The sequence below is a fragment of the Rousettus aegyptiacus genome, unplaced genomic scaffold, assembly GCF_014176215.1.
Source record: "Rousettus aegyptiacus isolate mRouAeg1 unplaced genomic scaffold, mRouAeg1.p scaffold_m13_p_2, whole genome shotgun sequence".
Classification (NCBI taxonomy): domain Eukaryota; kingdom Metazoa; phylum Chordata; class Mammalia; order Chiroptera; family Pteropodidae; genus Rousettus; species Rousettus aegyptiacus.
In genome coordinates, this window is record NW_023416295.1 from 34974595 (window position 1) to 34992811 (window position 18217).

The window sequence follows — 18217 nt, forward strand, 5'->3', positions numbered from 1 at the left end:
AAAATCACTGACACTGATTGTAGTGTTGTACTTTAACTTTGTTTTTGCTTAGAGAACTTTCCTACAAGCAAATCAATTATTTAAATGCATTCTTTTTCCATTTTACAAATGTGTGAAAAGACAGAAATTGAGGGGACAGAGGGCAAGGAAAACGCTAATACTTTTATCTTTAAAGGTAATATAGAGAATTGTTAAGAATACAGGTTAGAGCCAGACTGACATAAATCCCAGCTCCACTACTATTATTTGATCTTGGTCAAATTATTTAAATACAGGCCTATAATTTCTTATCTGAAACAAATAGAACCAGATGTATTATTACCCTGTTAAAAAAAAACCACTAATAGTAAAATTTTAGCTTAGGTTTAAAAGTGAGAATCAGTGGGGCTGCTATTTTTACTTAAGCAGAAAACATGAGGCTCCTTAATAACACAGCCTGTAGGCTGACACCTATGTCTGTGGCTATCCCTGCCCTTGGAAATAAGCGTTTAAGGAGATGTGTTACCAATTTTAGAACGCTAAGTGCATTATTGTCACAGTGCCAAGTTGTGCCAATTTTAAAAGTAAATTAATAAAGATGGATAATCCATTACAAAATGATACTACTTAATTAACTGTAAAACTTCACGGCATTTATAAATGGTTATATAATTCACCAAGAAACATGAGAGCCTTCTTAAAGCACCTGCTGAGCATCAGGGAGAGCTTGGTTAGTCTCTGAAAGACTGACTGGGCTTGTTAAAAAAACAAAAAATCTGTCCCAAATAGGTAATTATGGAGAATAAAATTAAGAAGAAATTGATAATATTGCTAGCGTTTTCCTTTCACACCATCTTGTTTGGCCACAGAATAATTAGTATTACTTCAAAACTACTGCAGTTTTAAAAATGGCTTAGGATAACCTTAGGAACTAAAAAAAATCTATTTTTAAGTTATATAATTAAGTAAAATCAAATGGCAAAGTCTTATAAAATACTATAAAAAGTGAAAATCAGGCTAATTCAAGGAAACAGAATGTCTATAAGAGACCAAGTCAGTACAAAATAAAAAATTAGATAGACTTTACAAGATTCTATACCCAAGTACTTCCCAACCTAAAAAGCAAAACAAAAATCAAAGACAATATAAACAAATATTTCTCCTCTTTTTGCTTTTTCGACTATGGGCCCCTCTCTCCTTCCCTTTATCTTCAGCTCCCCTATAATCTGGCTTCTTCCTCAATGACTAACTCCAATGGACACTCAGTTCCCTTTTCTTATTTGAGACTCTGCAGACCCTGAGAGCAATGGCAACTCTTTCTGTTGGCAACAATGACACTCTTTCAGTCTTCTGTTTTGTTTTTTTCTGCTTCTCATCAAACAGGTCCTCTTTAATCTGGTTTACTGGTTTCTCTTCCTTTGCTTACCTCCTATAAATCCTTATAGTCCCCCTGAATTTCAACATCAGGCCTCTTTTTCCTTATTCTCTACTCTGAGTAACTTCATCCACATCTATACACATACACCAGTAATGCTAAGATATAGATGTACAGCCCCTATTTCTTTCACCTTTAAATACTTACTATCTTTAACTAGCTGTCACAAAAATCCTCTCAATCTCACTACCTTCAAAACTTAATATTTCATTCCACTTCTACCTTGTTGTTCAATTGGTTCCTCCTATATTACTTTACTATGATAAACAGTCCTGCTACCTACCCGATCTGTCAAATATCTCCTCTCCTCTACCCCGATTCTGCTGAAGTAACTCTGACTGGTATCTTAACATGAGCCTTTCAATAAACCTCTAGGACACCATGGAGTTATGTTTCTAAAGTAATAACTTAAGTACTTTTGGTAAAGATAGTAGAATAAGTCATGTAGAAATTCCCTTCTTCCCCATCCCAACAGCAAATAGATAGCAGTGATAGATAAAATTAGTTTTAACACAATTTTGAAAGACCTAACCATTTTCTAAAAAGATAAACATAAAGATGTTAACGTGTGCAAAACATAACAGGGTGTGATGGCTGAAGTCAAAAGCCCTGTGTGCTCTGGGATCAGACACTAGCTACATCAGTTAAAAAAATACTGTGACCACTATTTGGAGCTGCTTACAAGGGTCACAAGAAAGCACACAGAGAACTCCACAATCAAGAATAAGGCTAAGCCACGTTTGCTAGAAAAAGGGGTCTCTAAAATCTTGGAAGGATGAAAGGCATAAACTAATATAACACCTGATTTGGAACCACAGCTGGAAATGGGGTAGTGAATGCCAAATTATGGAAAGGGAGAGGAAAATCAAAACAAAAACCATAAATCTAGATTCAAGGTGATTTTGAAAATTAAAATTACAAAGCATATAAAATATCAGAGAATGAGAATATTCTCTCAGGAAAGCAGAAATAATAAAGTAATTTAAAAAGGACCTTAAAATTAGTATGTGTACTATACCTAAAAGAGTAAAGAAAAATAACATCCATTTTTAAACAACCCAGCAAGAAATCAAAACTAATAGCTATAAATCAAGTTTAAAAGAAAATGAATAAACTCTGAATCCTAGAAATAAAATACATAGAATATATAGTTTGGGGAATAAAAATCAGAATATACTGAGGAATTCACCCAGACTTAGCATGGAATACTGCAAAGATAAAAATATCAAAGGGAGAAAGATGTTGAAGAACAAAAACAAAAAACAAAACTGAAGAAGTTCCATCAAGCCAACAAAGCCACACTGGGAAACTCCTAACAAATGCCACGCCATCCATAATTAGAAGATTCTTCCCACATGGTGTCCCTATTGGGGGAGGGGAGGAGGAAAAGGACCCTAAACATGAGAAGAGATATATAAAGATTCTCCACACCCAAGGTTCCCAATGACCTATTTATCTGCCATCCCAGTCCAGTGAAGAGGCCTTGGTAGCTAAGTTTTATAACTTAAAGGTATGGAGTGAGAGGGGCAAACACTAGCAGTTGGCAAACAACTTAAGATTGCCTTTGGCCAGATATAAGATTGGGTCAAAGGAACTCTAACATAGGACAAGTCTCCTTAAAAGGCCAGAAAGCATGGAATGGTGAAAAGAGATTTCAACAAATTAAGAAAAAAGGGAAGAACAGAGAAAACAACTGTTCAGTAGAACAGAGAGCCTTCAGGCTTAAAGTCAGCAGACAAACATGAACAATAATCAAAAGGGCTCTTCCATTAAGAAAATGAATAAGGACGATCTGTCATGAAGTAATTACAATTTAATTTTGTGCTAGAAAAAGAGAGAGGGAAGGAGGGAGGAAGGTGGGGGGGGGGAAGAGAGAGAGAGAGAGAGAAAGGAAGGGTATGGAGGGGAGGGAGAGAGATAAAATGAATTACCCTTGGATGGTGAGTGTGGTTGCAGAGTAAGTCCTCACCTCACAATGGCACTTGATTCTCCTCAACTCTAGGACCAGGATTTTGATTACTTAACACTCAAGTGGTGCCTGACAGTCAAAAAGCCCAGCCACAAACACAGAGTTTCCGATTACAATTCCGATTTGGGGGGATGGGGTGGGGGAGGGGTGGCAGTGGAAGATAGCAAGAGAATGAGACCTGGAAAAAAAGAACCTGATAAGCAAAACAAAACTGACCTCCTAAGATAAAGAGATAATTTAAGGAACAAATTAAAAAACAGAAACAAAAATTTAGTATCTTCAGAGAGATTCAAGGTTTTGTATTCATACAACAATAAGTTATGAAAAAGCAATACAATTTTGAAATTCTCTTGGAAATTAAACGTAAAACTTTCAAATAAAAATCAGTAGAACAGATTAACAAATCAAAGATCTCCGAAACGTACAGGAAAAACAAAAAGATGAAACACTTGAGAAAAGCAAGAGAAAAAGAAGAGGAGGTTCTTATCAACAGTAGAGAGCTTCAATAAAAAACAAAAAAAATATCAAAGTGATGACAGATGGAGGTATATAACCCAGAGCTGAAAAAGAAATGAGTCTTCAAATTCAAAAGGTGCTCAGAGTAATAAACAAATGAATAATAAAAGAAAAAAGAACATCTAAGCACATCTTTGTAAAATTTAACAATGATGAAGGAAAGATGCTAAGAACTTTCAGAAAGAAAAAAACATACGCCTAGAAGAAACGGGAATGCATTAATCTTCCCATCAGCAACAATAGATGATCGAAGATACTCAATGTCTTCAAGTTTTGAAGAAAAATTACTTTTCAATCTAGAATTCTATGTCTACCAGACTACCAACATGAGAAAGTGCAAAATAAAGTCTCATGTTCCCTTTCTGTGGAAGTCACTTAAAGATGGCTATCAAAAAAATAAGAATGAATATCAAGAAAGGAAGATATGCGATACAAGACTTAGTGTAAATAGCCAGTACTCCTATGAAAAGAAATCCCAGGATGCATAAGGCAATCAATCCAAATAAGAAATAAGTAGGTTCTAGGAATGATGAGTTCAAAAAGAATGGAATGAAATAATTACCAATTATAATTAGAATAACTAAAAGAGCTGGATTTTATTGCTGTCATGATGAAGAAAATTTCTTCACTTAAAAAAGAAAATCTTTTGGAAAATCCAGTAAAAGCAAAAAGTTATGTAAGATAGTCCATATATAAAGCATGACAAACATGACAAATTTTAAGCAACTGATGGGAGAAAATATTCATTTAATTGGGACAATAGAGGTATCCTCATCTGTAGGACACAGAGACATAACATTGGATACTTAGAGAGGAAATGTAACCCTACCACAATATTTGGATTTGCGAGGAAGGTTATTCATAGTTGTAGTAATGTAAACTTCATATAAATTTTTAATTTTTAGAATCAATCTTCAAACAAAAAATGGAAGACTTAAAAAATGCTTAACTAAAAAAATAGGTTATTAAGCTTGATAACATAAAAGTAGAACTGACATGATTGAGAAGAGAAAGGGCTAGTAACAGTGGGAGTGTTAATAACTACAGCTAATATTATAGTGACTCAAGAAGGACTGTCTGAAGCTGACAGATTAAGAAACAGAAGCTGGAGTATATGTGTAGAACGAGAAAGGGAAAACAAAGGTAAGAGAGCTCAATTCCTTTTCCTTCATAGTAGAAAGTAAACAGATGAGATCCTAAATTAAAAATCATCAACAAAGTTAATATAAGTACAATATCTAAAATTAAAAACAACAAGTAGAATAGATAAACCTGGGGAGACAGGTTTAATATAAGCTCTGTATGTATCTTCTTTTTTACCGTACATACATATCTGATATAAATATTAAAAAGAAAAAAGCTCTTGCCACCCCAAACTCCCCAAAAGGGAAATAACTTAACAGTTTCACTGGTAAGTTAGAATTTTTCAAGAACATTTTTGTTGCGTACCTGAGATTCTTCAGAGTGGTACTGAAATGATTCCATATTGCCCATAACAGCAGTCCCCAGAACAGACATGAGAGCCATCTTATGATCTGATACTCTAGTTTTCTGCCAAATAACTGCCTAGGGGAAACAATGGCACAGACAACTTTTAACATAATTTATATCCACTCAAGTACTTACACCGTTTATTTCTATATTTAGCATTCATCCCTAGTTTATATTTTCATATTGTTTAGAAGAGATTCATGAAAAGAGATGCAAAGTCTGAGAGAGCTCTGGTTCTGAATTTTAGTGGCTGTATGTGTGTTGCAGTGTACAATCTATTTCACTTCCCTTGACCTGTTTTCTCCTGTCTGTAAGATGACTAAGAATAGTTATCTCCCAGAGTTGTTGGAAGATGCAAATACATATTGTAGGCAAACACAAAGGTCACTGCCTGAAATAAAACAATTTCATTAAATATTAATTCTCTCCTTTCTTTTAAACTTCAGAGTACATACTTCAGAGTATATTTAAATTAAATTGTTACTCGAGGTAAATTATTATTTTAAGGACAAACAGCTACGCTATACAATTTCTGTAAATAGTCGAACTGGTATAAAATTTGGGGATAATGCATGCTCTTTAAAATTACCTTTATAATTACCTTTTATATACAGAGAACTTACAAAAAGCTACCTGAACCTCACAAACTTAAAAGCTGAATAATGAGCTTGCATTTTTTTCACTGCAAATATGTAATAGTTTAAGAGAGTCATGGACCAAAGTTTGGCTGTGAAGTGCATGATCAGGTATGATATATTGCAATTTCTTCAGTTAATAAGTCAAATCTCTTGAGAAACCATCAATACAGACACATTTGTTCATTCAACAAAAATTTACTTAGCGCCTCCTAAATCCTGAAAAAAATGTGTAAAGGGCCTGAAAGAAAACATCGGCATTCAAGGAGCAGGCAGAGGGAAAAAAAGATCATAAAGGAATGGCCACAGAAGGAGGAAGGCTGCAAGACAGTGTGGCACAATAGATCAAGGGAATTTTTAAGTAGTAGCCATATGTGACCAATATCAAGAAACCAAGAGGAAAAGAGATGTGGCCACAGGATTTAGCCATCAGGAAGGTGAGAGCAGTTCTAGGGTGGTAGAGTAACCAAAGTCAAATTTCAGTGACTGAAGAGTGACTACAGAGAGAACATAAAAAGTGAACCTACACAACTCAGAAAGTCAAACTGTAAAGTCAAAGCATATAGAGCAATAACTAGAGGCAGGTGTGGATCTAGGGAAGGTCTTACAATGACACACTTGAAAAGGAAGCAGTGAAAGAACAGGTATACAAACAAGCAGGTTTGTAGATTCAATGGCTGGAGGTTGAGTAAGTTCCTGTTTGTTTTTGTAATGTAGAAAGGTTATGTGTTGTAAGTGAAAAGACATTGATTTAAATAACTTTTCACTATTGCTTAGAAAGTTATCTAAAATAGAAGAAGGACATTAAGTACATGAAATCAAAGTTTAAAAATAAATTGTAAATAATTAAAATTAAGATATAGGTTCAATGTATACATTTCCAAACAAAAAGTTATGTTTTGGTAATTACATTTACATTTAAAGAACAATACAATAGACTATTTGTGTTCTAGGAAACATGGGATGTAGTCACATAAGTATTTTTAATCCTTAATTTTATCACAGATTGTAATATATAAATATTTTGGCTAAATTAAATTTCTGGAGAAACTCATTTTGAACTTATTCATCAAATATTTATTAAACACCTACTTTATACCAGATTCTATGCTGAAAGCGGGAAACAGAAAAATAAAAGGACAAAATTCCAGTTCTTAAGGAGAACTGAGTTCTTATATTTATAAAAATACAAAAGGAAAATAAGATATTAAAATAATTATAATGTATTATGAAAACTGCTATTACAAAACACAGTTGGAACTTATTGAAGAAACCTAAGTCTTCTTCACAGAGCAGTCGTATGTGTGGAAAGACTTGAAAGAAGGAGTTTGCCACTCACAAATCATGGGCAAAAGCATGGAAGCACAGAGCATATGCCTTGCTGGAGATGAAGCTGTACAAATAAAAAGGGGCAAGATCGTGAGTGATCTAGCATATCACGTAAAGAAGTTTACAATTTCTCATGCAATGTAGAGCCACTGGAGAAATCTCACTGGGAGAATGCCACGATGAGATATGGATGTTAGAAAGATCTTTGGACCCTGAGGACATTATTCTGGTGAGGTAAGTTAGAGAAAGAAATAATGTATGATACCACTCATGTGTGGAATCTAAACAAACTGGTAGAATAAAAGTAAAATAGTTAATAGGGAGTAGGCGATAAAGAAATAAGGCAGATGTCCTTTAGTGGCACGACCTTGCAACGAGCAGTAACTATAGTGCTAGAGAGCTAATGCAGAGTATAGTGAATATAGACAATACTGTATTATAATCATCAAAGTTGCTAACAGACTAGAACATAATTTTTCTGACCACTATAAAGAAATGATAATTACACAATGTGATCAGTACTAATTATTGCTATAGTGGTAATCATATTACAACATGTAAATCAAATTAACATGGACATCTTAAATTTACATAATATTTCAAGTCAAATATATTTCCGTTAAAAAAAGAGATCTCTGGCAAGGATGATTTAGTGAGAACTGAAACAAGAGCAATATAGGTTTTTTAAAAATGGAGTGATTATATTACTCCAACTCAGATGGATGATGTTCACTTTCTCAATATATTCTCAAAGGCACTGAAGATTATGTATAATTCCTGGCACACCAGCTGTAATGCTACTGCTTTCTCTTTCACTCACAAAAAATACAACGGAAAGCAAGTCAATATAAGTGATATTTACAAGATTATTCCTCTAATTTTTTTAAGGTAAAATATTTGCAAACTTTGGTATTTTACTAATATTAACACTGTGGCTGAGTATCACTGGACTGGGTAACAGAACCAAACACATTGGTAAGAGGGAAAGAGAACATGGAAAGACTAAAGGATATGATATAGATTTGATGTGACATAATGACTGACTGCATCTGAAGAAAAAGAAAAGAAGAATCAGGAACATGATTGAGTCCTTGGTACCAAGAATACTATCAGGTACCCAGAGGGCCCAATAAACACTAATTTGTTGGAAGAATGAACAAAGGAATACATTTTTCTAGAGAAAAGTCAGTCTGGTGGAGTTGAAAATTTAACTTTTTGTCTTTAAAGACTGAGACTGCTGGTTGCCATACCACTACAGGTTAGATATTATGTCTTGTCTACTACTTCACATTAGGAAATCTAAAGCGACCTTTTCTTTTTTAAAAAATATAATTTTATTGAGGTATAATTTATACACCATTACAATTCACCTACTTTAAGTGTACAATTCAATGGTTTTTAGTATATTTACCAAGTTGTACAGCTATCCCTACGATCTAATTTTGGAACAATTTTATCACTCCAAAAAAGAAATTCTGTATCCATTAGCAGTCACTCCCCACTTCTGCCCCCCTACACTGTAGGTAATCATTAAATTACTTTCTGTCTATATAAATTTGCCTATTTTGGGTATTTCATATAAACGGAATTATTCAGCACACAGTCTTTCGTGAGTGACTTCTTTCACTTAGCATAATGTGTCAAGGTTTACTCATGTTGTACCAGTACTTCATTCCTTTTTTAACGGCTACATAAGATTCCATTGTATGGATATACATTCGAATTATCCTCTCCCCAGATAATGAACATTTGTGTTGTTCCCACTTTTTGGCTTTAATGTATGATGCTGTTATGAGCATTTGTGTAAAGGTTTTTGTTTGGACATACATGTTCATTTTTCTTGGGTATATACCAAACAGTAGAACTGCTAGGTAATATGGTAACTTTATTTTTCAAGGAACTGCCAGACTGTCTCATCTTTGCATTTCCTGTGTGTGTGTGTTTGTGAGTGTGTAAAAAGATAATGATTTTTGGCTTCTGTTATTATGGATGTTACTTTGAGCCAGCCAAGAGCTGATGATTTAAGGGATAATATTCAAAATAATAGAAAATAGGTAAAGTTCTGAATAATCTGCAACTGTACTGGAATGAAATGTCTCTTGCTTCATACTTTCCATCTCACGTTACTTTTAACAAAAAAGTTGAGCAATAAAAACTTAAATTCACAAAAAATACATCTCTTTAAAGCTATACTAGCTCTCTGATACTGACATACACATATATAAAATATACTTGGAATAAAGTTGTAAAGAAAATATTTCAAGAAAACTTAGGTTTCAAAATTCCTCCACTGAATACAGTTATAAAGCCTGTGATACTTCTAATGTAAATATATTGTTCAGTTTGTATTAGAACGATGCGTGAGGTAATGCCTAAGATATAAATCTTTGTTAAATAATGCAAAGATGCTATTTCACTGCCTGACCTGCTAAATAGCTAGTACACAGAATTATAAAAAGATCACTTGAGGAAACAGGTTCTAAAAAAGCTGTAAAATATGAGAACAATTAAATGTGAAAAAAAATGTTTTTAAGTAAATACTGCTAATAGTTCTGCAGCACTATTTCACACCAAGCAATTACGTCATCAGATCTAAAGGGGCTAATTTGGAAGTATTTTCTAAACTAGTTATAGTTGGGTTAGCAATGAATGATGAAGTGGTCTTCCAAAAAAGTAAATCTTCACTATTAGGCAATTGAGATTCATTTTCAAAACAGGATCCATTATTAAAGAACTAAGCAATAAAATGTGGTAATTAAAAATTAAGAATCTAAAAGAAATTGAATTTTTAAATACAACATTTTCTATAGCATATAGTTTTTAGTTTGCTTTCCCCATCATTTAATCGATCCTATATTAATTTCTAAGAGAGATTTTCTTTTCACTTCCTGAAGTTTTTCACATATTTTGCCCTTAGGCCAAAAGCTTAACATGTGCTAAAAATACACACACATACCCCCATATGTTTTCTATCTAGGTCACACAAAGTCGGCGCATCTAAATGTGCCAAGTAAGAATCTGACTCTAGTCAGTATGATGACATAGCAAAAAACACCTCAATCAAAAATATATTATTACATGCACACCATGAAATTGATTGAAGTTAGCTAAATATATCTTGCTGCTGTTCCTACTTCAACGACATGTTATTTGAAGGAAATGAAATTAGATGAGAATACTCAGGATTTAATTAGTAAACCTCAATTGTGAAGGCAATTTGTGATAATGGAAAAAAGGAGGTTGCAAAGACATGATGAACAAGTAAAAAATGTAATGCTAGCAAGACTATCTGAGCAAAAGAGACTCTTTCATTAATATGAAATAAAAAGTATACATTGGCCTAGAGTACAACCTAAGTTTTCATGCAAATTACATGCACAGATGTACTAAGAAGTTCACATTTAAATTTCTTAAAAGTTAGAAGTTTTAACTATTTCCAAGGTCTTCTAGGTTGATATAACTGATCTGTATCAACTGCTTTCTTCTCCCAGATATGTATTTGTACTGACCCCGGATCAAAAAAAAGCAGGGGCACAAACAATATAGGAAAAGGCAATTTTCTTCTTCCCTGGCAATATGACAATATTAGCTATAGACGCTTATTGCTAAGACAGTGTTAAATGTTTTGAATTTAGTATAAAATTATGAATTATTCCAGTACAATATCAATACTACTGTTAAAGAACATAACAGTCTATTAAATAATAAGTATTAACATGACTTGATTCAGGCTAAGTAGTCTTAGACTTTAAAAAAGAATTCTATCTTGGTAAAATAAATTCAGCACAATTTCGAATTTAATATCTCTTACTTTTACTCTGCTTAAATGTTTATTTTATTCCTTTTTTGAAATAGTGTGTGCATAATTATTTCCCCCCTGAAAGTTACAAAGAAATTAGCAACTTTACCTTTGGGGGGAGGGATTGCTTTTAAGCACTAGGAAGATGAGAGACAGAGTAATTTTTTCTCTACCTTTTCATAATTTTCAGTTTTTGAACCATATAAAGGTATGATTTACTCAAAAAGTAAATAAAATTTAAAGACAGTTAATCTTTGCATAACTTTCAAAGGGAGATTACAGATATTCATTCTTTGTGATCTTTAAAACAAGAAAGATTATTTCCAATTGCTAATAAAACCTTGTCTTACCTACATCAGAAATGTTTTTCTTGTTTAGACCCTCTCCATGCTCTGTGCAACTACCTGGACTATTGAACCAGCTTCAATTACATTACTAAATGAGAATTATCTTATTCTGTTAGTCTCCTACTGAAACTCCGTAATTTGTTCCCTTTAACCACCTGAAAGTCACAAGAGGTCTTTAGAATGTAGACCCAAGCAAACTTTCCAGCCTCATCTCCTATTTTCCTACATTACTTTCAGCCTCCTCCAACCTCTGATGACTTCTTGACCTTGCATAGGCTTTGAATATCTTTGCCCACTTAGTCTTTCTCAAGAACCAGTTCTACGGCCACCTCCTCTGAAAATCCTTTTTGAACCTAACCAGAGCTTAATAACTTCCTCCAGATAACACATACTTCTCAAGATTGTTTACAGAAAGCTCTTCTTGGAACCCTGAGACAATTGTTACTTCCTCCCATATTTAACTTTACAGAAAAGGTTATTTTTAAATTAAGCTGCTATTGCCGAATAGGATACCTCATCTATTACATTTTGTTTTCCATGAGACTGTTTTCCATACTTGCTCTTACCTCTCCCTAACACATTCTAAATGAAGCTACCCCATCCATCTCTTCTGCAATGCAACTCCATTCACCACATGGTTCTCAAGCTGTTCTCTTTCCAGATCGAGACCAATAATGGATAGAAAATCCACACAGATGATCAATAAGGAATCAGAGGACTGGAACAACACTATAGATCAAATAGACCTAACATACATATAGCGATCTCCCCTCTACAGTACCAAAATACACATTCTTCTCAAGCTCACATGGATCCTTCCCCAGGATAGATCATATTAGGTCACAAAACAAGTCTTAACAAGTTTAAGACAAGCATATCAAGTATTTTTTTTTCTGACCACAATGGAATGGAACTAGAAATCAAGAGCAAAACAAAAACTAGAAAATTAAATAACACACTCTTGAACACCATTGGGTCAAAGAAGAAAACAGAAAATTAGAAAATATTTCAAGATAAATAAAAATGAAAATACAACATACCAAAACTTACGAGATAAAGCAAAACAGCAAAGTTCATAGCAATAAACACCTACATTAAAAAAGATGTCAAACAACCTAACTATATACCTCAAGGAGGGAAATAAAGATTAGTGCAGAACATAAATAAAATAGAAAATAAATGGAAAAGAGTCAACAAAATAAAGAGTAGGCTTTTTGAAAAGAAACAACTGACAAACCCTGAGCTAGACTACAAAAAAGAAGACAAATAAAATTAGAAATGAAAGAAGAGATGCTACAACTAATGCCATAGAAGGTCTAAAAAGACTCATGAGACTATATGAACAATTATATGCCAACAACCTAAAAGCAAAGGCTCAATTCCTAGAAACATACAACCTAACTAGTGTCACTGCTTACAGCCTCCTATAATTCTTCCCTGCATACCACTACCAAACTAATTAATTACACCGCTATCAAATCGAAAAAGAAAAAAAAAAGATTAAGCCTAGCATTATAAGCCTTTATAACCTACCCTCAAATTCTCTTTCAGAATTTATCTTCCTCTATTCCTTTATATAAAATCCCTACTCACCTAAATCGACTTATTCACTGACCCTAAGTGTACTCTGCACTCTCCTGCCTTCATCTTTTAAGTTCATACAATTTCTCTACCTAGAACGATCCTGATCCATTGATTAACATTGCCAAATTCTACTGTAACAGAATCCCTCTATAGTGTACCCACCTGGTGCGGGGGGTCCTAGGTAAGATCACTTTTATAGGTTGTTCCTCGTGTACTGAATTAATAACATTGACATGAGAAATGGCCAAAGTCAGTGCTCCCTTTTCTGTGACTTTCTGAGTCACCCAAAAAGGTTCATGGACCAGCAAACAACTGCATCATCTGGAAACTTGTCGAAAATTTAAAATCTCAGGCCCTCCCTGACCTACAAGAATCTGCATTTTTAACAAGATCTAAGGTGATCAGAATGCATATTAAAGTTTGTTTAAAGCACTGATGTAGAAGACCAGGAGATAAAATGGACTAGAGAAACACAAATACCAGGAAGCACTAAGATTAGGGATCATGAATTTAGTCGTACCAATCAGGAGGGGTATGTTTTTCCAGCTACATTTAGCTATATTGGTTTAGGCACTAAGAAGACAGAAATGAATTTAACCAGGATTTTGTTAGTTAAACAAGTACAGTTCAGGGAGGAGAAAGAAATTAAGGGAGTGCCCAAGGAAAGAATGATAATTATGGGCTGTGTAATTTAAGCGGGGGAAGCAGAGAACTGAGAACATCAGGGACAAAAAAGCAGAAGGGTCAAGCAAAGATCACAGGTCCAACGGAGTCTAATAAGGATTGTTGCAGGGAGTAAACTGGAGAGACAGGAGGAGGTGGTGGCAGAGTGTGGAATACTTAACTTGAAATTATGAAGGAGGTGCAGTTTGGGGCAATGACAAGGTCTATAGTTTAGCCACAGGAATTAATGGCTGAGGCAAGGTGGAGAATAAAATCACTGGAGAGGTGTAAAAGATATGAGAATCTAGAAAGACTATCTATAGAAATACTGAATTCACCAGAGTGATAGTACTCTAGGAGTCTAAAGAGCCAGATTCAAAGCTAAGTGATATTTTTAGATGAAGAGGAGAAGGAATGGTATGGAAGTTACAGTGAGGCACAATGATGTAAGAAGTTGGTGAGAAAAATTTGTCACCATCTTAAAGGGCTGCAGGGGATACAAAGTTCTCAGGGAGAGCCAAGTTTCCATAAGAGAGAGAAGGTGATCAAAGAAAAGGCTAGGATAGATTTTACTTTACTGACTATGAAATGGGGCATTTTAAAAGATGAAGATATGTGAGAGATAGAGTTAGAAAAAGCAATGATTTGTATAAGACTCCAGGGTAATAAGGTTGATTTGATAGATCTAGGTTTCTTGTGTTGATTGACATAAAACAGGAATAAAAACATAATGAGATTAGGGCTGATAGTCCCAAAGCAGTTAACAGTACCAGATTCTGACTTTTGAGGTCTTGCATGATGTTAAGAGTTTAGAAAACACATGTGACACCTGCAGATGGAGGTATGGAGGAGAGAGGGGTGGTCTTATTCTGAGAGCAAATGCTCTCAGAACACATCCACCGTGAATCCTTCCTCCCTATTTTAGCCTGAAGTAAATATTTCCACCTCCAAAATTCTATAGTATTTATCAATATCATTCAATAATCACTCGACAAGTTTTCATTATTATTTTCATCTATTTAAATATTCATACACTTTCACATCTACCTCCTCACTTACACTGTAAGCTTTTTCAGAGTGTAGGCCATCAAATAATTGTTACATAGCACCTACTCAAAGCTGTGTCTAGCAACCGTGAAGAAGTCATAGCAAAGGAGAATAAAAGTTGCATTAAACTTAAGAGATGTAAACTTTAGTTTCTCCTCTGCTATATTCGAATTTAAGTTATTGTTCAATCCACTCAAACTCTTGGGGTCACAAGAAGATAAAATGAGAAGAGACTAGAATAAAAATACTCTATTTGCTACAAGTTTGAGGCATGACAAAAAAGATTTTCAGTGGTCCTTTCCAGATGTAAAGATCTGGGAATCCTTATACCTACTAGCATTTTATAATTTGATATATGAATCATCTCATCAGAACCTCTAAGTGACAGAAATATGAAATTCCAGTTTGTTAGAAAGATATGGAATTGCCCAAGATGTATAGATAGATAGATAGATAGATAGATAGATAGATAGATAGATAGATAGATAGATAGAGATATAGATATATATGCACACATCCTTAAAAATAAGAGTTTTAGAGTTGAAACAGGTCTTAGAGATCATTTACTCAGCTTCTATTGCTATAAGCTCAAAAGACTAGATCTGTGCAGAATTCTCTGGGTATTATTGATCCGAAGGGAAATCTATTTTGTTGGAATACAGAAATGTATTAGGATAAATATTAAGTATGTAAAATGTATCTGGTTAGAGGATCTGTAAAGGAATAATTACATGGTTCTATTCAAGTTAGTAGAAACAAAATATATTAAACTGATGGCTCTTAGAGACATGTCCCTGTCCAGTGTTTCCTTCCATTACGCTATCCACACATTCTTTATATATTTCCTGACAAGTTCTAATGAAGACGTCATTGGTGACTTAGATGCCAGACAAGAAAACAAACTATAGTGGTATATATGAATATAAGTGAGAATATACTCTGTAAAAATCTAAGAGGTTACTAGGGAATCCAAAAAGATGAACCCTCAAAACAAAAGAATTGATTTTATAAAGAGGTCAGAGTTGTTCAAAACTGGCGCTATAAAAATTTATGTATTTTGATTTTGGCACTACCTAATTCATTTAGTATTCTACTCTGTGCTGTGCACAGAGTATGTATTAAAGAGAATACAGGTAAGATACAACTCTCTCTTCCAAAAAGAGGCTTGTTAAGAAGGGGAGACAGAATGTAAATCACTGCCAATAAATTAAAAATGACAATAGAAATATGCAGAAAATGCTATGAAAAAAGTGAAGGAGTAACTAAGTCTTGCTGGGGAAGAAGAAAAGACTTCAGTGAGTCCTTTAATAGTGTAAATAAACATCAAACTCAGAAATCAGATACACTAAAATTCGATTTTTGAATGTCTCTTCTCTCTACTATATAATACTTCATAGAAATTAGGTGAAAAGTAAAAGAAATTAAAACAACAAAGAAGAAAACATGAGAACCATTTAAAAATGTAGTTATTATTAATTTGCACATAGCAAAAACAAAACAAAACAAAGAACAATCATGACTAATAATCAGTTCCAAGCTAACTTTGAAATCTATCTGAAAGGATATATACTTTTGTTAATTAAAAAAGAAACAAAAACAAAACCCACCCAAACTCAAGGTTGGAACTAGAATAATTTCTTCCTAAAGAAAAAGTGTTTGAACCACAGTCCTAAATTGGAATTTCTCTTTGACTAAACTGCCTCTACAATCCTTTAATATATTAATCACGGGCAATCATGGGCAAAAGATTTTTCTTCTATTACTCATAGCACAGCAGAAAAAAAACTGGAACATTCAAAAATATTGGAATAAAAGGCTAAAAGATGTAAATAAGAATAAGAGGAACAAAGAGAATATCATAAATGTAGGGAATCGGATTATAAATTACCACTTAGTTATCTTCAATTTATAGTACCATAAATCTATCCCCTCTTTCTCATTCTTGTTCACCCCGCCTCCCTCTAATCCCCTCTCCCTGCAAAAAAGAAAATCTTTGGCTACCACCACAAAAGAGTACCTAACCTCCTAGAGACCCAGAAAACTATGTCAAGAGAGGGTGCCACCGCATTCACTATCAAATCTCCATGGCTAGTTTTCTCGGTTTCTGTTCCTGGCTAAAGGCCTGCCTCTTCCCAGATTGACTAAAACTGGAGATATTCAACTCTTCAAAGCCGTGTCACCATCATTCTTCCAGACTTCAAAAATAAATAAACTAATTCCAATAAGCCTTAATACTCATGTGACATGGAGGTGGGAAATGGGGAAAGTCATTCCTTCAATAACTTCTCTCTCTTTTGTACCTTCTTATATCAATGATATCCAAATTCAGCTTTTACAATATGAGCAGGTATCTAACTATAAAGACAAAATTCAATTCGAAACAATTTTTTAAACCACAAATGATATTTTTGGTAAAAGAAATTGTTCACAAAAATCAACAAGTATTAAGTATGAAAGTAATCTCATTTTAAATCACACATTTAACATTATGTTTTGAACTAGTAATCTACAAAATTACATACATATGAAATAGCTAAAAATACTAACTTGATTTCAGATAGTCTATGAGAAAAACTTCTAATTATGAGACATAATTGCTTTAGAAATGAAAATATATACAGCAGGACTTCACAGGAATTCAGTTATTACAACTAAAGCTGAAAATTGTAGTGTTCATCTTAAGGAATGGCTCTATCATTTCTTCAAATAATATCTACTTTAAATAAACTCACTGAATCCACTTGTAAATTATTTCCCTTTGGCTGTCTCATTATTCAATATGCTTTCAAGGAACATGATGATGAAAGAAGAAAAATACCTCTTTCTAACATAACCTTACTGGCAAGAGCATCAACATTATCAGTATTCAAAGAATGTCTTGGCAGGTTAAACCTTCATAAAAAGAAGGAACACTATCTAATCCAAGATGTCAAAATAGCAATAGTACTTCCCATAATATGTGCAATGTAATTGTTTGTTTCTAACGCAGAAAAAAATTTTTTAAAAAAAAGAAAAACAAAAGACGTCAATATTGCCATGTTTAAATTTTAAGCAAAGGCAAAAATATTTTTCAGAAAAGCACATAAAGAATGATAAAAGTAAGCATGTTTAAAAGAAAAAGGCTAAGACCAGAATTGTACTCAATGTCCAAAAAGATTTATGATAATATGTCAATGCTATTTGAGGAAGTTTAACAATACACTTTAACATCTGAGGCATAACAGCACTATTAAGAAATTAATAATTAATTAATAATTTATAATAATAATTAATAATTTATACTAAGGAAAAAAAGCTTGAAGACAGACATCTTGTTCTAATTCAGTCTGTGATTTCCTCGTGTAATAATAGATAATGTCTAATTTTACTTTTGCTAATCTTATATTACTTTCATGGTGTAACACTCTCAGCACTCTCTCCAGG

General features: G+C 33.6%; 1 protein-coding gene across 3 annotated transcripts in view; it reads right to left on the minus strand.

The window, feature by feature from the left end:
* PMS1 (PMS1 homolog 1, mismatch repair system component) overlaps positions 1-18217 on the minus strand; it is a 62200-nt gene that overhangs the window by 21124 nt on the left and 22859 nt on the right. For 2 of the 3 annotated variants that reach the window (XM_016147107.2, XM_016147190.2), the window contains one exon: positions 5349-5465. The exons of the other annotated variant lie outside the window; for it this stretch is intronic. In XM_016147107.2, the coding sequence (XP_016002593.2) occupies positions 5349-5465 (117 nt within the window). The remainder of the gene's footprint in view (positions 1-5348; positions 5466-18217) is intronic. 3 annotated transcript variants of the gene reach the window in all.